This window comes from Martes martes, assembly GCF_963455335.1.
Source record: "Martes martes genome assembly, chromosome: 9".
Lineage (NCBI taxonomy): Eukaryota > Metazoa > Chordata > Mammalia > Carnivora > Mustelidae > Martes > Martes martes.
In genome coordinates, this window is record NC_137896.1 from 17,748,297 (window position 1) to 17,771,316 (window position 23,020).

At 48.5% G+C, this 23,020-nt stretch overlaps 1 protein-coding gene across 1 annotated transcript in view; it reads left to right on the forward strand.

Moving 5' to 3' along the window:
* The window catches only part of CHD6 (chromodomain helicase DNA binding protein 6), a 195,986-nt gene that overhangs the window by 138,551 nt on the left and 34,415 nt on the right, over positions 1 to 23,020 (forward strand). The window contains exons 21-30 of the mRNA XM_080813272.1: positions 1,249 to 1,413; positions 2,950 to 3,129; positions 4,296 to 4,406; positions 6,148 to 6,350; positions 7,020 to 7,219; positions 7,916 to 8,075; positions 12,712 to 12,801; positions 14,957 to 15,060; positions 20,237 to 20,366; positions 22,140 to 22,200. Coding sequence (XP_080669398.1) covers positions 1,249 to 1,413; positions 2,950 to 3,129; positions 4,296 to 4,406; positions 6,148 to 6,350; positions 7,020 to 7,219; positions 7,916 to 8,075; positions 12,712 to 12,801; positions 14,957 to 15,060; positions 20,237 to 20,366; positions 22,140 to 22,200 — 1,404 coding nt within the window. The remainder of the gene's footprint in view (positions 1 to 1,248; positions 1,414 to 2,949; positions 3,130 to 4,295; positions 4,407 to 6,147; positions 6,351 to 7,019; positions 7,220 to 7,915; positions 8,076 to 12,711; positions 12,802 to 14,956; positions 15,061 to 20,236; positions 20,367 to 22,139; positions 22,201 to 23,020) is intronic.

Consider the following 23,020-nt stretch of genomic DNA (forward strand, 5'->3'; position numbering starts at 1 on the left):
GGGGAACCAAAAAATTCATGAGGGATTATAACCCCTAATGAAATAGTGGATCTAGCCAATGATTATCACTCAGAGAAAGACAACCGGACATCATATGCCTCCTGATGGAAATTCAAACACCACCAAGAAACACTTGCCAAGAGTCAAATCTTAACCTGATCAAGTCTCAAGATGTCCAGCTCCCAGTTTAGAGGAAATACAGGGAACATAGGAACTTGTTCAGTGACACAGCCAGAATGCAGGTGGCAAAATGTGGATGGTTAGAAACTAGAGGACAGAAACCTGGTCTCTCCAACAAAAAAGTTGCATTTGAGGGGCGCCTGGGTGGCTCAGTCATTTGAACGTCCGACTCTTGATTTCGGCTCAGATCATGATCTCAAGGTCATGAAATAGTGGCTCTAGCCACTCAGTACAGAGTCTGCTTGTCCCTCTCCCTCTGCTCCTCCCCCCTCTAGCACTCTCGTGCTCTCTCTCCCCCTCTCAAATAAATAAAAGCTTTTTTTTTCAAAGTTGTATCTGAAAAAGGGAGAGGTCAAAAAGCAAGGAGTGTCTATAGATTGAAAGAGACTTGAGACCTATCAACCCGCTACAACATATGGGCCCTATTTACATCCTGATCCAAACAAACACACTTAATATGCCTGTGAGATAAGCAGGGATGATGAGATGGTTCCTGCCAAGTGTTCATGTTTTGAAGTGTGGCAGTGGCAAAGACCAGAGTCCTTATCTTTCAAATTATACGTTAAGTACATAAAGATGAAACCCTAGGATCACTAGGATTTGTTTCATAATAGTCTTAGAGGGTGGAGGCATGGTAGAGATGAGAAATGATTGTCCATAAGAGATCTTTCTACTTTTCTCTACTGTTGTCTCTGTGTGAGAATTTATTTCTAGTAAAATGAGAGAGTGCTGCTGCTAGCTCTGAAGCATTTGCCCAGAGAGAGGGACAGGATCCTGGGAATGAGCGCCTACGCTCAGACGGCAAGCTGGGGAGGGTGGGAAGCCTTGTCCTTCTCATCACTTTATCCCAGCATATGGTAGTCACTTAGTAAATAATGGTGTGAAGAAATGAGTGAGTTTGAAGGGGCAGCTGACATCTGGGTGAATTTTGTTCCAAAACTCGTCCCATGACTCATAACTGTGAGAGCCAGCCACTCACACCACGTGGTATTTAAGTGTTTCCCTGTTCCTTGGGCTGCTGCCATTATATCTGGTAACATGATGTGTATGACCTTCCCTCCTTCCCAGGCTCAGGCCCGATGTCACCGGATAGGCCAGAGCAAGGCCGTGAAGGTGTATCGTCTCATTACTCGGAACTCCTACGAGCGGGAAATGTTTGACAAGGCCAGCCTGAAGCTGGGCCTGGACAAGGCTGTTCTTCAGGACATAAACCGAAAGGGCAGCACCAATGGAGTGAGTATGACAGTACCTACTCAGGGTCCCCAAGAAGCACTCATCACACAGCGGGGCCCCTCTGGAATCTTCCTTCCTCCAGCTGTTTGGAGATTCAAGTTCACTAAATGGAGTCAGGTCACATGTCTTTGTTGAGTCATTCCCCACAGCAGAAAGTAATTCCGGGTCAGTGGTCCACATTTTACAGGGGCATAAAGGAAATCTGTAGGCGCAGTGATGGGGTAGGATCGCCCAACGTGCAGCAACGTTTCAGTGAGCAGAGTTTCCAACCGTGCCCGTTAGAAGTCAGTAGATCTTAACACTTAACACTCTAAATATCTCTTGTCACCATATGCTCCAGACTTTGAGCCTCCTGAGGGTATAGTGGGACCTATTTTATCTGTATCCCACATGGCCCTTAACAGCACTTGGCATATTAAAGATGTTCAATGCATGATGGTCTGTGAAAAAAATGAATGAATAAATTAGCAGCTTGCAATATGGCAGTTAATAAAATCTCTTTCCCCCTCCACGGGGATGAAAAATTGCATCTAAGATTCCTAAATCGTATTAAATTTTAGGCCAACAAAGCAGAGTATGTCCTTAATCTCTGGACTCAGGGCATCAAAGGTTGGGAATTAAAACCTTCTAAATGAGTTATCTTCAGCCCAGATGTTTTATATCCTCTTAGCCGTGCATATGTTGCTAAGTATAATACTGCAAGTTACCAGTGCTGGGAGTCATGGAATTCCCTCTTGTGATTGATAGAAAGAGAACCAGATTCTTAATGAGAACCAGGAAAGGTTGTTTTGAACTCCCATTTCCTGTTTTCAACAAGCAGTTGAGAGGATCACACTTGGCACAGGATCCTTTCTTTAGTTGAGAAATGACATCATTTCCAATACTCATGTATTTATTTAATAATGAATAAGTCATCATTCTTTAGCTCGTTTAGTACATCTGGAGGTTTTTAAAGATACAGACTCAAAACATTAAATATATCCTCTTCATGGTACTTAGTTTCAATGACTTGTGACATTTGATAGTAACTAATGTCCTGAGGAATGTTAGAGCCACTGGGTCATGTACTGGCTTTTTATTCCAGAGCTCCCCATCGGGGATTATCTGCCTGCCTTCCCCAAGGTTTTCTTGAGGGTCTTTATCTGGGCTTCAATTTTCTTTCTTTCTTTCTCTCTTTCTTTTTTTTTAAGATTTTATTTATTTATTTAACAGAGAGAAATCGCAAGTAGGCAGAGAAGCAGTCAGGCGGGCAGAGGGAAGCAGGCTCCCTGCTGAGCAGAGGCATCCCCCCGCCAACCGATGCAGGGCTCGATCCCGGGACCCCGAGATCATGACCTGAGCCGAAGGCAGAGGCTTAACCCACTGAGCCACCCAGGCGCCCTGGGCTTTAATTTTCTAAAACTTGTAGCCCCTATCTTTATTCTGACATGTGCGGTTAATGGAGGAAGTGTGTACTGAATCATGAAGGCCAGATTTGAGGCTGTTTCTCTCCTGTGCATTTTCCGCTTTGTGAGTAGCCTTTGGTGACCTGTCCAGGTACAACAGCTCTCAAAAATGGAGGTGGAGGACTTGCTCCGGAAAGGCGCTTACGGAGCTTTGATGGATGAGGAAGATGAAGGCTCCAAGTTCTGTGAAGAAGACATAGACCAGATTCTGCAGAGAAGAACCCACACCATCACCATCCAGTCCGAAGGGAAAGGGTCTACTTTCGCCAAGGTATGACACCTTCTGTCCAGAGTCCATGTGTTTGGAGTGGGAGCAGAGAGAAAGCTATTCTTTGATCTTCACTGGCCAGGCTTTGTTTTCTCTCTATCAAACCATTGAGATTATCTACAAGCTATATAGAAAGAAAACAGCACTCCTGACTTCGGGAGCTGATCTTCAGCAGACAGGAAAGACACCTTGGTTTACAGTTTTGCACTGTTCACTCTTCACAAAGACAGCTCTGACATCTTTGAGTGCTCCTCTGCATTTCCTCGTAGAGCCCTCCTTGACCCCTGTCCAAGCCCTGCAATTCCGATGAACATTCCATTCTCCAAACTGAAGCAAGTGTTTTTGCTCATTCCATGAGAAAAGAGCTGTTAGTCTAGATTCCCATCTGCTAGTCTACATGCCCCTTTCCTCTGCCCTTCAGCTCACTGGATTTCGGATTTAACTAATGAGACCACACACCAGATCACTCTCAGGTCTCTGACCACAGGCTCAGGAGCTTTGTGGCCTGTGTGATTGACTTACATCGGACTTCTTCAGTGGGACAGCCTGTGCGTTCGTTACAGGTGCCCCTCATCTCAGTGCACCTCACACTGCCCAACTCGGTGCCCTTCCTGTAGCAATCACTTGGAAAGTGGTGAGCTGAAAGAAAGATCCTATCTAGGGAAGCTGGAAGAAGCAGCCTTTTCGCAGGGAACTGGACATCAAGTGACACATTGCCATTGTGTTCCAGGGGCTTTCTCTTGCTTCCAAGTTTCAGTTCCAAAAAATGCTATCATTGAATTTGTAATTTCCATACCCAATCTTTAGAAAAGAACAGTTTTTTTTTAAGATTTTATTTATTTGCAAGACTGAGGACACAAGCCCGGGGAGGGGCAGAAGGAGAAACAGGCTCCCCACCAAGCACAAGCCTGATGCGGGACTCAATCCCAGGATCCTGGGATCATGACCTGAGTCAAAGGCACAAGCTTAACCCACTGAGCCACCCAGGCGCCCGCAGAAAAGATCAGACTTGAGATTTTCAAGTTCATTTGGGAGGCTCTGTTAGGGGTTTTGGTTTCGAAGGCAGCTAGAGCATACTTGAGATTCTGGTACGTTTGCAGTAACATAGGTGGTGTTACCAGTTTGTACTCTGTTCAAGTGCAGTTTATTGACTTTTGTCATCTCCACAGGCTAGCTTTGTGGCTTCAGGAAACAGGACAGATATTTCCTTAGATGACCCAAACTTTTGGCAGAAATGGGCCAAAATAGCTGAATTGGACACTGAAGCAAAGAATGAAAAGGTACGGTACCGAGAATGTTCTATTCCATCACAATTTCTGTGTGTCTCATAGGACCATAAATTCCCAAACAGCTCAAGTCATTATTCAGTCCTGAGCCTTAGGTCATACGTGAGCTGCTGTATGTAGCATACTTAAAATATGCCTGACGCATAGACAGAGCCTGATGGATGTTCACTGTTAAAATTTTTAAATGACCATGCAGTCGGCTGGGCACCCGGGAAGTTTGACAAAGGCAGTTAGAACTGGAACTGGCCACACACAGGTCAAGTTTAGCTCTGACCCAAGCCAGCATCCCATCCTTGGCGTGTGACTGTCTCACCTCCGCTTCCACACTTTCTGTAAAGGAAACTTCGCCTATGACAGATACTCTGGAGGAGACAAAGCAGGAGGAAGGGGTTTGTTGGTCTCCCCTCCATTCTCCCAGTAGCTTGAGTTCTTCTGCTTCTGAACATGAGAAAGAGACTAGCCCCGGAACAAAACCAGAGTCTGATATCTGTGTGCCTCTGACTGTGTGCCTCTGGGCAAGGCACTTGGCCCCACTGAGATAAGTGAGCAAGACACGGGACAAAGGGAGGTGGTGATGTCCCCTTGCAGAGTTGGCATAATACTTGTGAACACACCTGACCAGCCTATGGGGAGGCACCCCGTACATGTTTGTCTCATCCCTTTCCTCCATCCCTGGCCCTGTCACCTCACGCCAGGATGCACACACATCCCTTTCTACTTGTCTTCGCTGGTGGCTGTTGAACTGTAGATCCACAAGCCCGGGAGACAGTCCCCAAGCATAGCTAGCTGATTCGGTAACCAGCACCCAGCCTTAACCCCGCCGTGGGGTCACCGGAGCTGGCCCGGTCCACCCTCTTCTCTTCAGTAGGAGGAGTCTGAAGTCCCTTGAGTAACCTGTTCAGTAACACCTGTTGTACCAGGTCACAATCAAGAAGATACCTTGTGTGCTGGACGGTGGGGAAGGGCGGGGAGCAAAAGCTCGTCCTAGAGACGTTTAGAAGCAGCCAGAGCATGCAGGACGGGGAGCAAGGTTACTGAAGCAGGGATGACGCTACAGTGTATCAGGGCTTACACAGACACGTATTCGGGAGCTGAGCTGAGCTTTGGGAAGAGGTGCAGGGGACGGGGGGAAGGATAAGGAGCAGGAGCTAATGGGAACTGTTAAAAGAGGCGATGGTTCTGGCAGGGGAGCCGCAGGAATGAGCAGAGAGAGGATCCTGGGCTGGACATCATGTCTTCAGTGAAAGACAGAAGGGTAGCAGTTCGTGCCCATGGAAGGGAAATGTGTGTGTCTTTAGAAAGCTGCTGAGCAGGTGACTGGTCCAGCTCCTCCTGTCTGCAGAGTGCAGGCTGCCTCTGCATGCTGGGCCGAACAGCTGGGGTGTGTCATGCAGCCTTTCTTGGCAAGAGCAGACCGCCACTCTGGGCACTGGGGGGGCCTTGCTCGCCATACCTGCTCTGCTAGCAGGGCTGCAGAAACAGCAGGTGGTGGTCGACAGCGCTGGCAGTTTGGGGGAACCTGCCATCTCCAGTGAGTCTCCGAGAATCCCCTCTGCTTGTCATGGGCATCACAGATGTACTGGGAAGAGCCTTTCCTGCTGGAGGGTGAGGCCGAGTGTGGTTTTCTACCGGATGTGTCCTCAGGACCCAGGACTGGCCACAGGATATGCGTGTGTATTGTGATGGGGATAGAGCAAAGAAGGCCTCTGTCACCAGCTGCCCTGTCTGTTTCTAGGAGAGCTTAGTGATCGACCGGCCTCGAGTGAGAAAGCAGACCAAACACTACAATTCCTTTGAGGAGGATGAGCTCATGGAGTTCTCCGAGCTAGACAGTGACTCGGATGAAAGGCCCACGAGGTCCAGACGCCTCAATGACAAAACTAGGCGCTACCTCCGAGCTGAGTGCTTCCGGGTGGAGAAGAACCTGCTCATCTTTGGGTGGGTATTGGCTTTGCCTGTGTGTGACTGTTCTCCAGTCCCTGAGATGTGTCCAGCTTGTCTCCCCAGTCACCTCTAAGAGCTCTGGGCTGATGGACGGTCTGTGAGAGCAGAAGAGAACTGTGCTTTTTGCCCATGGCCTCCTCAGGCATTGTACACTCTGCTGTCCTATTGTAGACGTGCCATCGTTTTCTCATGTGCTTGTCACAGCAAATCTCTCTTACTAATTCGCTGCCTGGTACTGATTTCCTGCTTTCCCCCCCCAGGGACGTGTGAGGAGTCCATGCTATAGATGTTGCAGTTAGGCGTGATTTGTGCAGGGCTCTGGTTCTGGTAGAAGTAGAATAAACCTTCTGGGACTTTACCATTGCTTTTGAATAGTGCAGCTGGACTCTCTTAATTCCAGATTTATTCCCTGCTCCAGATAGTTGCATTCCTCCCTTGTTAACATCCTGGTGGCCATAGGAAGCTCTCAGTGTCCAGGTCACCTTAGTGACATTTGGTGTGCTACAGCATGTGGTCCTTGAAGACCTTTCAGGGCAAAGCCCTCAGGGTGATTAGTAGACCTGACAGAGGACAAGAAGCACCCTGGGTTCCTGTTTATCCTGCAGTGTTGAGGGCACACGTGCCCTTCCTCCCTCCAACGCCCTTCTGTATTTCCACTCTCAGCTGGGGCCGGTGGAAGGACATCCTGACTCATGGGCGATTCAAGTGGCATCTGAATGAGAAGGACATGGAGATGATTTGCCGGGCCCTGCTGGTATACTGTGTCAAGCATTACAAGGGGGACGAGAAGATCAAGAGTTTCATTTGGGAACTGATCACACCTACCAAAGATGGGCAGGCCCAGACCCTCCAGAACCACTCAGGTGAGCAGTGGCAGGGCTGTGCCTGCGTGGTGGGAGCTGCTGTGGGCTCCCATTCCTCCTCCCGTGTTGCCCCAGGTCACTGTGCTTTGCAGACTTCTCTTTCTCAGATGCACTAGAGAATGTTAGCTGTGGGAGAGGAAGACGAGTCCTACAGTTCTCCTGCAGAATCCTCCAGTGTCACCCACACTGTGCTGTGGAAGTCCAGTGGGGCCCTCTCGAGGTTGCCTACATGCCCGTCCCATGCACCAACCTGAGCATCACAGGGCCCCTCCTCTGAACCGGGGCCACCATGGGCGCTGTGGCTTTTCTTGTGCCATTCTCTGTCCTCACAGTCCCAGCTGCCTGTGCCTTCCCTTGTGCTGTGCTTCTCCTTCCCTGTGTCTGGCTGTAGCTCACCCTCATGTTTCAGGTCAAGGGTGCCTTTTCTTCTCGCCAGGTGGTAAGGTCCCCAGGGGACACAGGTGATGTTCTTGATCCGCATGGGTACATCTTACTGTGTGACTGAGCGGTCCTGGAGTTGACTGAGCTGGGGCCCAGGTGTTTCTCACAATCGGCACTGCTTGGTGGACCGAGGAGTGGGGTCTGTCATCCTGGGCCACCACGCACAGCCTGGCTGCCTCTTTGCAGCCCCAGCCCAGCTCTGTTCTGCCCCCTGTTTAAGCTGCCTAGGCTCATCCACCTGCCTTTCTGTTCCAGGATTGTCTGCTCCAGTCCCCAGAGGGAGGAAGGGGAAGAAGACAAAGAACCAACTGCTGCTCCCAGAGTTAAAGAATGCGGACTGGCTGGCCACCTGCAACCCCGAGGTAGTCCTCCATGATGACGGCTATAAGAAACACCTCAAACAGCACTGCAACAAGTGAGTGTGCCCCTGCCCCCCTGCCCCTGGCGGCAGCTCCACTCAGGCTGTCCATACTCCTGGGATCCCCGTGGGCCTGTGGGGGACTCCTGCTGATCCTTACCTCCATGCATGGTCTGGAAAGGTAGGATGTGTGGTCTAGGTTGGGTCAGGATCCCCTCACCTAAAGCCTGTCTTAATCCTTTAGCAACATCTCCTCTCCCCCCAGGGCCTTGATTCTCTACTAATGCAGCCTGTATGACTGAGGGTTTTCTGACTCAACTCTCTAAATCCAGTTAGGACACTGGGGATTTCGTTGTTCTCTCCTTCTGCCTCTGAGGTCACGTTAGGGAGAGCAGAAGACGGACCTTAGTGGCCACTGCTCTCAGCCTCTTCCCTCCCCCGTGCCAAGTTCCTTCCTCTCCTAATTCGCTGTTGCTGCTTGTGTCTCCAGGTGTTTGAGGTGTTTGACAGACACGCATTTGAGTGTATCCCAGTATCCCTGGGTCCTAGACTAGCCCCGTGCAGAGGGAGGGATGCAAAGGAAACAGTGACAGAAGATGAAACTGCCCTTGTGCAGTTGAGTTTGGGGAGGTAGGGCACCCAACCGCCGAACAGTGATGGAGCCGGATACTCGCGTCACGGTACAGGGGATCCGTCAGAACTTAAAGGGCCCTTGGAGATGCCCCACCCCCACCCCCCAATTCCAGCTTTCTAGGCCTGGTGAGGGTAATCTCCCCGGCACTCCTACTCAGCAGTGAGCAGGCCTCTGCCGCTGCACCTCTGGTTAGAACCATAGAATTTGAGTGATGAGTAAGAGTTTAACTTCCAAATTACTATGTTTTGATAGGTTTTACTTTCCTCCCTTTGACATCAACCTAATGGTCCTGTGGTTGTTGCCGGGTTGTATTCTTTATCTTTTATGAATGAAATCTGGTCCTTTCCCTTCATCTCACCGAACCATTAAAGAGAGGCCTCGTGTCCCAAACTGTAAAAATCTTCACAGAAGTACAGGCTCTTTGGGACGGAGAATCCAAGGGCACGTGCTCGATGGTGGGACCTGCCTGTGGCAGGACCTGGTGGCAGGCTCCACGTGACTGACTCAGAGTCACCACAGATGGACGCGCAGAGGAGGCAGCCTCGGTAAGAGGACTCACAGGAGACCTCGCACTGCAGGCTAACTGAGGGTGATCTGCTACTCTGAGCGGCCATCTTTCTTGAATAAATGGGACAAACGGTAAAAAAATGATGTTTGAGGAGAAAGATTAATCTGACAACAGCAAGATGGAGTAGGTCAACCTAGAGCTGGATAGCCATCTAGGAGTGTTCTGTCATAACATACATATTGATCTTGAGGACCTAGAGGAGGGTGAGTTGGGGAGAAAGGGTCAACTGTGAGAGACATGACCAAGGAATAACACGTAAGGTGTGATGAGGGACACATAAGCAGCTAACTCTCTGATCACGAGCTTCGCTGGCTGGGGGGCTAACGGCGCTTGGGCCAGGACAGAATCAGGATCCTTACACTCACTGACCGATGAAAAGCAAAACGAAGGACTGGGGTCTTTCTGCTCTGCTAAGTTAGCAGCAGCAGCATTTGGCGGTTGTATTCACAGCTGTACGTGTGGGTGTGGAGCGCTGAAAATAGGCTGAACCGGAGAGGTTGATGGAGAACTTCCCTGGGCAGCTCGGCGATGATCACAGAAGGTGACCAGAACCTTTTTGAGGAAGGCCTTAACATTTCTAACCACCACCCCCAAGACGTCTCCTGAGTGCATGCCTGACCCTGGGAATTGAGGAATGCGGTAGGGGCGCCTGGCTGGCTCCGTCCACAGGGCGTGCGACCTTGATCTAGGGGTTGTGAGTTGAAGCCCCAGGTTGGGTGTAGATTACTTTTTAAAAAGGAATGCAGTAAAGCATTTCTCTGCGTTCAGAGATGCTGAGTATTATTTATTACAGTGAGCCTTACGGAGATGGCTGTCCTCTTCAGTTCTGGCTCGGGAAGAGCCCGAGACTCTGAGCGGGAAGGGACCTTGCAGCAATTCCCACTCAGCATGGGAGTACTGTGGGCGGCCCCCACAGGGAACCTTCAGCCTGTGCTTGAGCCTTCCTGCTGATGGGAAGGCTCCTTGCGTACCATTTCTCAGCAAGGCTCATTTAATTACCAGATGATTCTAATTAATCGTCCTTTGTATATCGAATCTAAAATCTGCTTCCTTGAGACTTCCACCCATTGGTCTGGGGTCCTCGTTCTGACCTGAACCACCTTGGAGAACAGGCAGACTTTTTTCAGCAAAACTGGACTGTGTGCTTTTAGAATTGTGGGCTCTGTTAGCAAATGTATTGCCATTCCAACACCTGATAAAGGTTAAGACAGGCTGTGAGATCTGTGCTGCTTGGATTTAAACTCCAGCCCTCTTACCTATCAGCAGGTACATGACTTAACCCCTTTGTGCCTTCTTTTTCTTTCATCTAGAAAATGAAGACGGTAACAGTCCCCCATCCCTTAGCACTGCTGTTTGGATTAAGGGAGCTAACACACGCTGCCAATAGTCAGCGCCCAAAGCGTTGTTCAGTAGCAGTGGAAGCATAGTATTTAGGGACAGGAAATTGTCATCAAGAGAATTTTAAAAAGTTAAAAGAACAACTGCTTCAGATCCAAGCTGTAAGTCAGGAGAGTGGTTATCCATTTGGGGGTGGAAGTAGTGACTGGAAGGGGACCCAGGGAGCCTTCTGCTGACATGTTCTGCTTCCTGATTGCGGTCCTAGAGTCACAGTTTGTGTTCAGTTTGTGGAAATTCATCAAGCTCTACGTTTACCTAAAGTGCACTTTCTGGAAATATAGTTCATATCAACAAAATGTTACAGAGTTTTTGTTTTTGTTTTCAAGAAAGAGATGAAGGAAAGAGCAATGATGCCACCCAAATATTAATGGGTTTTGTTGGACTCAAGTGAGGGTATTACAGACCTACCCCAGTTCTCCTTCCCTTTGAGTTTAGATGTCAACTGGGATTATCCGCTCACTTGGGGAGGGTTGCCCCATCCGTCTTCCGAATTGATTTGCTTCTCATTTAGCGAAAAGTGAATACTATTTACTTTGAATTCTATTCCCTCGTGCTGTAGATATTTTCAAGTATCAACACATCTCTGTTTAAAAAAATAGAGACAGCTCTTTCATTTTCAGAAGAAGCTTCCTCCTATTGGGCTGGCTCTAACCAGGCAGGAATTCCATTCCCAAGGCCTCCTCGTTCCGGCTCTTACTGAGGAGGCCAGCAGCTGCTGTCAGCAAGGTAGAAGGGTCAGTGACTGTTGTAAGTTCTTCAGAGTTGTTACTATCTGAACTTTAAAAAAATAAATCTCAAAATCATTTGAGTTAACTGACAGCTGAGGTAAGGAATGGCATACCAGAAAGATAAGTGGGTTTTTTCCATTCTGAAACTTCTACTTTGTCTTTTGCCACCTACAATTCGAGCCCACAGTGGCACTTTATATATATTTTTTTAATTGTCAAAAATAACCTTTCCTCCCTCCTCCAGTTCCCATTCCCTGCCCCCCCAGAGGCAACCACTGCTAACCTGGTTCTTCCAGAGATATTCTGGGTATGGACCAGCTTAGGTGAATGCACAGCCTTCTTTTATCTTCCCTAAAATAACATGCATTTTACATACTATTTGTGCTCTGTGCCCTCTTTCTCTCTCTTTTTAAAATAACTTCTGTGGAGGTCAGTTCCTGTGTATGTAAATTTATTTTTAACAGTAGCCGGCCTTTACTCCTGCCTGGTTTTGAACAGGTTACAAGTCCCCTTTGAAACCCCTCTGCTGCGAATGTGAAGTATCTCCTTGCTGCAGGCGACGTCTCCGTGCCTGCCCTCCCCTTCAGCCTGGTTCTGTGTCCGTAGAGCCTTCCCCACCCTCGCCCCCCGCCCCGCCGCCCGCTGCTCCTCTTCTGTGCTGTGATTGTCTCCTGGTTGGTCTCATCTCACAGTTAGATGCTGTAGACGCATCCAGAACAGAGCCAAATCCCTTACTTTCATTGTGTGCCTCACGGAACCCAGCATGGAGCCCGGCACACAGTAGTTGCCCAACCAATACTTAATGCTTAATCGCCTTGTCTCGAACTTGTTTGGTGCCTGCCCTCGGAGCTTGAATGTGCTCCAGGCAGAATCCAGGGAACTGAGCCCCTCAGGAGAGAAGACGTGGTATGTCCTGGCAGTTGCCGTGAAAAAGAGACCTAAATATCCAGCTTAACTGTGTGCAGGTGAAACTGAAGGCAGCACCATTCGGCCTGACCTGCTCTTCAGTAAATGAGAAAACATTAACCAGCCTCTCTTGGGACGGCGCTGCCCGGGAGGTCCCTGTGGGAGGGTGGAGTACGCTTTCATAGAGCCCGGGGAACTGTGTTTCTGCTGCCGCCCGGGGCTCACAGGGTGACCCAGCAGGTGATGGTGAGATGCATTTTTCCATGTAAAGTGGGGATAATCCCAGTAGCATCTGTCATCAGTACCTTGGGTTTCATTTTTCTAGCACTTTCTCATATATTACTTCCCATCACTAATAACATGGGAACACCTGGAATTTCCCGGCATCCACCTGGGGTGGCAGCTTACAGGCAGCTCGTGGCTCTGACACCTGTGCGTTCATGTGTTCACCTTCCACAGGGTACTTTTGCGAGTCCGGATGCTCTACTACCTAAAAGCTGAAATACTGGGAGAGGCAGCTGAGAAAGCATTTGAAGGAACCCCTGCCAGGTAAACCAAGTCAGCTGGAGCTCTCCGAGCTCTCAGTGCTACAGAGCTGCCACACGGGGCCTGTTTGTGGCGATGGACAAAGCCGCCCATGCTCCTGGAGGCCCGTGTTCACACCCAGCCCGGGGTCAGTTACCTGCACGGTAGGGCAGGCAGGCCCCTCCACGTGAAATGAAGGAGAAACCGTTTCCCCGAAGCACAGCTCTTGGCAAGTTTTGAGTTGGTTTGCTTTTCCCAGTGGTAGTGTAACATTGAACAGTCATTTCTCTGCTTTAGCTTGTCACTGAGGTACAAGTATTCATACCCTGATAAGTTTGGTGCGATGGGTGTGCGCTGGGCGTTTTGGTCAGAATCCCACTCTTGGCCACAGTGCTCTTCCACATTTGGGCAGTTCTCTGTATGTGCTAATCATACTAATAAGACCTGGTGCCCTGTTTGGTTGTTTGCACCTTAGTTTTGTAAATAAGTGTTTCTAAAGCTGTAGAATCCTACGGAACTCCCCAGGATTTCAGAGAATGAGGCCACCATGCTCCCAGTTACCACTAGATAAAGCCAGACAGCCTCCTTCACCTTCCCCAGATAGGCTCTTGCTCTAGTCCTCTACAATACTTATCGTTGCTGGAGAAAACCACAGGGGGTGGGATTTCATCTTTGCTTTGAGATTACCTGTGGCCATAGTTTCTTCTTCTTTCTGTCCATTGGGCAATGCTGATGGCTTTAGTGGTCACAGGGTGGGAGGGAGGATAGTAAAGAAGAAGAGCAGTAAAGGACATTGACCATCCTACCCACGGGGCAGTTTGTAATGGGGAGCAACCATTACAATGACCATCATTACCTGATAATGTTTTCTGGGTTACTGTAGTCATTTCTAATGGGAATAAGGAGGTTGAGTGCTTTGGTAAAAAGATTCAATTTATGGGCCGTAGAAATGCAACAGAATTCAACCTGATGATTTCTATGAGGTGTTATCTGGCAGAAGTAATCTACCTGAATTTTCTCATCCCGCCATGCTTTCTTAGAACACATAGATGGAGGGATCTGGATAGAACATGGAGAGTCCATTACCCACGCCCTTCCCTCCTTTCTACTCTCCTCAATCTTGGCTGTCACTGGCCCTTATTGTGCCATGAGGAATAAAAAGCGTTCATCCCAGAAAAGTCATTCAGCTCATGGTCGCACCCTGGCAGAGCAGTGGGCCCTACAGTGGACCCAGATAGGGAGCACTGCCTGGAAAGGTAGGACCCTGGACTGCCATTCCCACCGAGGGAGCTGGGCCTGGGGAGGGGCAGTTAGCCTTGTGTCACAAGAAGAGCCTGTTGGAAGAAGAAACTTAAGATGCTACAGAGGAGCCATCCCAGACAGCTGGGAGGTAGGAGAGAGGAGCCATCAGGTGGATTTTTCACCCCCAGACCCAAAGCCTTAAAGAGTAAGGATGGTGCTCAAATGAAGCCAGTGAGCTAAGGGTCCATGTGAGCTTTCAGAACACGGACAGAATTCAGTGAGGGGCTGATGGTACAGGCCTGCTAGTGTTATAGGCCTGCTCCTGAGATCAAGTTACGTTCATCCCTTTGGCCAGGAGTAGTGGAGTTAGTGATCAGTTTTGACCCAGCAGACCACTGCCAGGAGGTGCCACCTACTGTGGGACTCTGAAAGGCTGTCTTCACCTCCCAGCATGTGCCTGTCTTATTCTCAGTGCTCAAGATCTCTACTTATTGAACCAAGATAATTCAGGGAGTTTTCAGCATTTGATTATGTGTGAATTTGACCATGTGGGGGAGGTTCTACCTTCAGTTGACCAATACATTGATGACTTTTGCTGTGGTTCTCAATTGAAGATGGGTGTCTACATTTTACATGTGGACCCCAATTTCAGACGTACTGATGGGTTCTCCAAGAGGTGCTTCAGGGTTCTGTGTCAGTCAGCCTTCCAGTCTAAGAAGCCTGGGAAGCAAGTACATATGTGGGAATAGCTTCCTGGATGAGGGTGATGGGAGGTCCTGGTTAGGAAACCGTGGCCCACAGCCTTCTAAGTCCTTATAACTTCAGCCTCTTAGCATGTGACTAGGGATGTGGCTCGATACAGGGTTCAGCCAGTAGTTCTTGCATTGTTTTCTGTCTGCATTGAAGGAACTCTGAGTCCACGCCCTTCCTTTCACAGGGAACTAGAAGTGCCTCTGCCTGACATTGACTACGTGGAGATCCCAGTGGATTGGTGGGACGCCGAGGCCGATAAGTCCCTTCTGATAGGCGTGTTCAAACACGGTGTGTATTTCAGTACATGCTCTCCCCTTCCTGAAAAACTCCATAACCTGTGCACATCTCTGCTAGAAAGTAGCTTCACCTCTGTCCTCTCAGATGAACGTGTGAGTCATGAAAATATGGTGAATGTTTGTAGGATGGGTGAGGAGCTTCCCAAGAGCTGCTGTGGCAGCAAAGAGCCTGTTGGGCCTTGGCCTGCCTCGTTCTCCCTCACCCTTGGAGTCCCAGTGCCTGGCCTGGTTCCTGGCATAAGTAGGCACGTAACATTTCTTGAGTGAAGGAGTAAATAGGGAAAATGTTAGGTTTTAGCGTTTCATATGTATATAGAATTCTAAAGTCATTCTAGATAATCTACATGTTTCTAGCGTGTATCTTTTTGCCTCATTGGTGTAACAATATAAGAATACAAGATGGTACGAACATCTTTTTTTAAATATGGTAACCAAGAGTCCAGAAGACTGAGGGAGGTTTTGAATATCTTGGAAGAACTGAAGTAAGTACCTCCTTTCCTCACTTCTGGCACTGTCCTAAGCACCTGTTCCTGCCCTCAGCCAGCGGTCAGGGTCAATGATGGAAGTGCCATGTGACAGTCCGTGTAATGTGCCTGGTAGATCCCTTCCCTGCCTGGTGAATAACTGAAATCTTAAACTGGAGAGAAGGATTCAGAGTAGGGAGAGTTGGTCATATCTGACTTTCACTGTCAGTTCACCACTTACTAAATTTAAGACCTTGAACAAATCATAAATTTCTCTGACCAGTTTCCTCACCTGTACCATGGGGATAGTATCAAAGCAGCATACCTAGAGAGGGTTGTTTGAAGATTCAGTGAGAGCAGGTCTGTAGACCACGTAGGGCAGGGCTAAGCAGTAGATAGAAGCGGAGGAGATGTTTAGTACTATTCTGCTGTTACTTATTCCTCTCCCCTTGGAAAGTTAACTTTCTCAGGTATGCGCAGTCAGTGGAATTCAACATTTGGAGGCCAGCCAATCACATACAACTATGCCTATGCTTATTTTAATGAGGAATCCCATCAACACTTGGATTCTGGTGTTAGAGTGGAAGGCCCAGTGCTGCCCAGAGCCCTTTGTCAAACCACTGGGGTTAGGATGAGCAGTGCTGTCCATTAGACCTACCTGTGATGATGGAAGAAATGTCCTGTCTCTGCACTGTTCACTGTGGCATCCACCGGCCACACGTGACTGTTGAATACTTGAAATACGATTGATACATTTGAGCAGCTGTATTCCTAATTTTATGTAATTTTAATTAATTGAAATTTAAATAACCACATGTGGTTCCTCTTTGGGACAGTGCAGGGCTGTGCAGGAACTCAGCTCTGAAGTGGGAAGAAACACATGACCTCTCTGTGGAGCTCAGGGAACCACAGTGCAGCCAAAACTTGGTTTATCTAATTTGGGAAAGAACCCAAAGACCAGTTGCTGGAAGCAGCCAAATTAGAGCATCTGAACTTGGTGTGCTAGAAAGTCTGTTGACCCTGTGTTTCATTTCAGTGGTAGTTTTAGGGCACATGGCCACACCCTTGGAAGAGAGAACGTGAGGTGGAAAGGGGACACAACGTGGACCCCCAGCAGGACGGCAGACAGAATCTACACACTTCCCCTCCGTCCGTCCTCCTGACCCCACACACACACGCCACAGACACACAGAAGGCCTGGGTCGGTTAGGACAATAACGTGAAACTACCTAGCTGCACATGAAACAAATAAAGGGAAATCCCCGAATGGAGAGGTCACTTAAAGCCAGAGCTGAAGGCTCACGGCTAGGACAGCAAACCAGAGGAACTGGGTTTCCGATGCCCACACAGAAAAAGGAAACAGGCCCCTCCGGGAAAAGAGGGCAAGAAAAGGCTCTTTGGCGCAGGGAAGCAGAGATGGAAGAACATACTCCTGAGAGACAGATGGAGACGTGAAAGAGAAGATGAGGTGGAAGTGAGAAGGCAGTTGCCATGTGAGGGTAAAGCAAGGTGTGCCAGGCAGATACTAACAACAGCCAGAAACCGAGCACGGAAGACCTAGAAGACCTGGTATGGCGAAGTCCGTATCCTACCAAAGATCTTTAAGGAAGGAAGGATAGTTTGGGATAAAGAGGGTCTTTGCCCAGTGATGGTGGGTGTAGTTCATGAGGAAGATGTGGCCAACAGTGTGGCCTCAGAATACGTCAGAGGACAGGACTCCAAGGGGGCTCAAGACCGTTTCTCTCGTAGGAAAGGCAAGTTAGCACTGGCCCTGTACCTGCTAACTTTTTCATCCCTGAGCCAGGTTTAGGGTAGTAGGATTAAGCAGTTGATCTCTCTTAGTCTTACATTAGGAATGTTCAGGGGTCAGCCAGATGGTGTCAGAGGTCACTTCCGTACCTAAAACTCCTCTGCTTCCTAAAGCCGTTTGGGAGGGTCTAAGTGAATCATTCCCAACCTGATCATTTTCCTGAGGTCCTAAGATGATGCATCACCCTTTCCATTCAGATTCCCCCAGATTGCCAGTTGAGGTGAACTCAGTAGTCTTAGGGCTGAGGGCAGGTGCATGATGCCTGAAGTGGCTGGTTGTGGCGTATGACAACTTCAGACACTGTAAGGTGTACCCAGCACCAGGGGACTGGACCTAAGCCACACATGTGCACTCAGCCCTGTTCAGTTGAATGTTGATATTGGATCTACCCAGACTACATGGGGCAGATGCCTATGGCTGGCTTCATGGACTCATCCTCCTTGGAGTCTTCCAGAATCCAGATTACATGTAAGCTCCCCCTGACTGGATGCTGCCCATCAAACATTCCGTGAGTGTAGGCTTATACCCATCCTCATCTAGACAACGCACCTGACCACCCCTGTGTAACTTAGCCCACACAACAGGTCTTACCAGGTGACAGTCGAGTCCCCAGATACCCAGCAGCTGGTAGAGGTATGACATTCTCAGAAAGCCAAGCTGTGTGGTGTTCACTTTTCAGGAATTTGTGTCGGGAACCCCTCTGCCTCTGTTTCCATCTCATGGAGACCTAAGTATGAGCTGTGATGCTGCCACCATTTTCTTTGTGAAGAAACACAGCCGTCCATTGTCTGAAGTTCCATGGCTCCTGCAGGCCACCCCAGACACACCCTGCTATGATCAGATCAGAGGGGTAGAGCCATGGTTCCGTGTCCGAACTAACCCCCGTGAGAGAATTGCCTGCACCTTTGATTGTTTGCAGCAAGAAGGGCCCTGCAGCAAACCTGTTCTGAATGATGCTCTCGGTAGCTCTCTGTGCCCTCTAAGGCAGCCTGCATTGTATTAGGATACGAAGTTTAGCATTTCTGTTGACTTTCTTAGAAAGGAGCTTCTAGACTGAAGAGACAAGCAACCCATACCCCTCAAAGGCTGTCACCTACTCTCTGTTTACCAGCATTGCTCTTAGAAGGCCTGCAACTCGCAGGGCAGTTGTTGGGGTTTTTTAGGACACTGAATCCATGACTCTTCCTTGCCTCCAGCCTCATAGCTCAGTGAGAGATAGGAGTGCAGAGTCTGTCCGGCCTTCAGACCCGTGCAAGACAAGAGGAGGAGTGCGGAGTGCACCGCAGCCAGGTGGTGGGCGGCCGGAAGAACCTGGCCTGCCTCTGTCAAGCACAGAGCACCTGAGGGCGGGACACACAGACAGTGAGCCTCCCTCGGGTGTAAAGGCTGGCGGCGAAAGCTTTCAGCCACTCACCTATCAGAGGAAGTACCCCTCTTTAGCAGCAGGTGGAGATAGCAGGACTTTCCTCAGGGCAGCAGGAGCATTGAGGACGTTCCTGTTTTGCCACGAACTGTGGTAGACCATGAGGAGAGGGTGCGAATGGCTCTTTTACAATGATTATTGGAGAAAATCTGGGCAAAACTGACCTCATTCGATCTTCCGTTGTGCGTGTGTGATGTTAGGCCCCGCACTAGATACAGAATGTGTAATGCTGAGAAAACAGGGCCAGATTCTTTCCCTAAGGAGCCCACAATCTCATGAGAGAGACTGACAATAATCCAGTAATCGCCCTAAGGAATAGCAAATAAAGAACATAAGGCCTCACAGTTTCTCCTGCCACATGCCTCATGCGGGCAGCACCTGTCATTGAGACGGCAGAAGAGTCACTTCGGATTAAAAGATGAAGTACCTGCGGCTCATTGGAGAGAAAACCAGGTGCTGCCTGCGGGGTGGAAGACAGAGCTCCAGCCACAGGGATGAGGGAACAAAAGCCAGCATGGAGGCCACACACCCAGCAAAGTAAACCCGAGTCTGTTATTAGCACCCATGCAGGTTCTCCGTCACCTGCGATGGGCCCTCTCTGTACATGCTGCAGAGCTGGAAATGGACATTGTTTCCTGGGAGCGATGCGGAAAGGGTTTTGACCGTCTCGAAAGTGTTTCCCTCAAGATAGTTTGCTATAACAATAGACTTGGATCTTTTCTGTGACCAAATCCTGTCCTGTTATCAAATTACATTCCATTCAGTTAAAAAAACACACACACACACACACACAAAAATTCTCATTCTGCCTGGGATTATCAAAGTAAAAGTGATGTTATTTCATTGTTTTGGTTCCCTTTCAGGGGTCTTTTCTGAGTGAAATATGCTCATTCTCTGTTTGACTTTGGGGATGTGGTGAGAGGTAATTCCAAAGCCCTGGCCAGTGGATTAGGATTTCATACTGAGTTGGTGAATATGGAGGCAATAAATCACTTTTAATCTGATTAACAAGCACCGTAGGCCTCCTTGTATTTTATCCCCTACATCCCTCACTTGGTTCAGTTTCTGTTTCTAAGACATGGGAGAAAATCGGACTGTCAGAAAACAAGCCCATCAGGAGGTAACAGCGTGTCCAGAGTTGGGGGTTGAGAGGCAAAACCAACTTGCCTGGTCCTCTTTGCTATCCAAAAGAAGTAAACAAGTGAGCATTACATCTGTACCTTGTGTCTCTTCACGGACACAGAACATTTACGTCAGCTTTTATTTTTGGTCAAACACTTACTCATAGCTATCTACTTTAGCTCAAGGATCTTCTTCTGATAGGAAATCTTACAGGATTCAGTTAATCTTAAGTAGTGTTTCTAATTGTTTTATTTTTCACTCAATAAGGGAAACAATGATTGTGCAGGGCTCAGGAGAGAGTTGGTGAGTTCTGACATGACTTCTGACATTTCTCGTTACCCCTGATCAGGGTATGAGAGGTACAATGCCATGCGAGCAGACCCAGCACTTTGCTTCCTGGAGAAAGTTGGGATGCCAGATGAGAAGTCCCTTTCTGCAGAACAGGGTGTTACAGATGGGACCTCAGACATTCCTGAAAGGTGAGCCGTCCGTGATGTGACATGTTATGCCATGACTCTCTGACCTCCTCTTTGGATATCCAGCATTCTCACAGTTTCTTCTCACAGCCCAGCATGTCCCTTAAATCTTGCCGTGCTGGAACCACTTTCCAGAACTGCCGCATTCGCTAGATCCTGTTACATCTCAGACCTTTTCTTTGACTTCTAAGCATTTTGAACCAAATACGAGTTCTGTTCTTCCTGGGTTCCTCAGGCTGTCCACCATCCTACCCTACTCGTCTCTTATCTGGTCAGAGGATTCTTGAGGAAGAATTCAGACCTCTCATACCTGGCAAAAAGCTAAGAGGCACTGCGAGTACAGGCTTCATGACCTTGAAATTCCTCAGATGAAATCCTGGCATTATTTCAGGATGTATTGTTCATGCATACGGTGAATTTAGGAGCCACTGCTTCATGGCTGTGGCATCTAGGCCTTATTTATGGGTTGTGTGCAGAAAAGCATAGAAGCATCTTCTTTGGCTGAGTTTTACTTACTGTTGGCATAGCCCCCAAATGTGTAAATTTGTTGGAAAGCTAAATAAACGGCCATAAACTGCGGTGCATCTATACATATGCACATACATATACCCACACGTGTGTGTGTGTGTGTGTGTGTGTGTGTGTGTGTGTGTGTATTTTGGGAAAACATTTTATGTTATCTCTTAGCTTGTGTTTGGTAAGCTTTGAATTGATCTTCTCCCCAAAAGTAGCAGATACTGCTTTGCATTGCTTAGGGCTGTGGCCAGGCCCAGGCAGGGGGGCCTGCACTGCCAGGAGCTCCTGACCACTAGCTAAGGCCAAGAAAAGGGTGAAATGGATTTTCCATCTGTCCTTAACCCATGATGAACACTTTAGCTACTAGAACATTCTCTGCTCCAAAGAGAAATTTCCTCTGTGCAGAAGCCCAAGTGAGCGGTGACACTGATTGTAGATGTGGGGGAAAATGCTTCGTGGGTGAGGTACCTGAACGTGGCAGAAAGCTTACATTTTTGTCGGGCGTCTGAGAGGTAGTTAGGGTAGGTGAGATTCTCCTGCCTCCAGGACCTGAGCAGCATCGATGAGAATCTTTGAGACAGGAACACTTCAAAGTCTATGTAAGATTGGGCATCAGCAGCGGTTAAGCTCACAAAACAGAAGACTTGAGGCAGCTGAGCTCGAGGTAGGTGTCTGCTGCTGAGAGGGCAAAATGTCCTTCCCTCCTAGCAGGAGCGGCCCCACTCCCTCCTGAGGAAGTGGCTGCCACCACATAAGGGATTCTGCCTGAGGCTTCACCCCGCTGTGGGGGAAGAGGGTTGGGAGCGCTTCCGGACTCGCTAGATTTGCACAGGCTTCAGTCTCTGGAGTCTGTTCTCTTATTTAAGGCCCATGTTCAGGTAACTCTCGATGGGCAGTCATGACCTTGTTTGTGACAGTATCACTGTCAGACAGCTGGCCTCTGAACTTGTAGTAGACCACAGCCAGGTGGTAGGCTGCCGGAAGAACCTGGCCTGCTTCATGCCCTTGTCAAGCACAGAGCACCTGAGGGCAGGACACCCGTGTGTCTGAGGAGATCATCTCATGCTGTAGTTTCAACTGAGTGGGGGTCCTTGGCCCGTAGCAGTTATGACACTGGTAGAAACCAAGATTTTGAGGCCTGTGCAAAGGGATCCACTAATTTTCCTTTCAGTCAGTGATTTAGGGGGGTTTCTCGTAAACATTCTGGTTGCAAAATAGCTCCTGGTGGTACATGATGCTTTTTATTTTACTTTCATTCAGAGGCAACATGGATAAAGAAGACAACACTGAAGACAAGTCAGACGGCCTGCAGAAGCAAACGGTGAGTCCCGCTGCTGTGTTGTAATCCACACGGTGTTCAGGGTCGAGACGCATCCTCGTCTCGGCAGCAGGCTTGGAGCGCTTGGTTGCAACGCTGCAATTGCATTGCATTCCACCCAGCATTTTAGTATAGAAATCATCAACATACAGACTGCATTGACTTTTAATCTAGTTGATTTTGATAAAACTATAGATTTTAGATGCACTGTAAGATACAATACAGGGTGATCCCGTGTCCTTTTTATCCAGGTTCCCCCATGGGAACATCTTGCAAAACCGTAATCCAGCATCACAGCCAGGATGCTGACGTTGTTAGTCAAGATACAGGACGTTTCTATGACCACAGAGATCCTTCGTGCTGCCCTTGATGGCCACATTACCTTCCCTCCTGCCTTCCCCCGCCTTTGTAATTGGTGGCGACCACTAACTTGTTCTCCATTTCTGTAATTCGTTACTTTAAGATTATTTCTTAAGATATGTACTAAGAATTTAAGAACATATATTATTAAATGGAATCATAACAATAAGGGGCCCTAGGGGGCTAGCTTTTGTCACTCATCATAATCGCCTGTAGACTCCTGCAGGTTGGTTTCTGTAACAGTACTGCCCTCCTCTTCATTGCTGTGTAGCAGTCCGTGGCCTGGATGTCCGAGTGCAGGAGTCTGCATTGTTTCAGTTTCTGACTGTTAGAAATACCTTTAGAAGCATCTGCACACAGATTTTGCATGACCACACATTCCCATTTCTGTGGGATAAAAGTCCATAAGTACAGTTTCTGTATGATACATTTACTGCATATTTAGTTGTTTTTTTAAACTGCC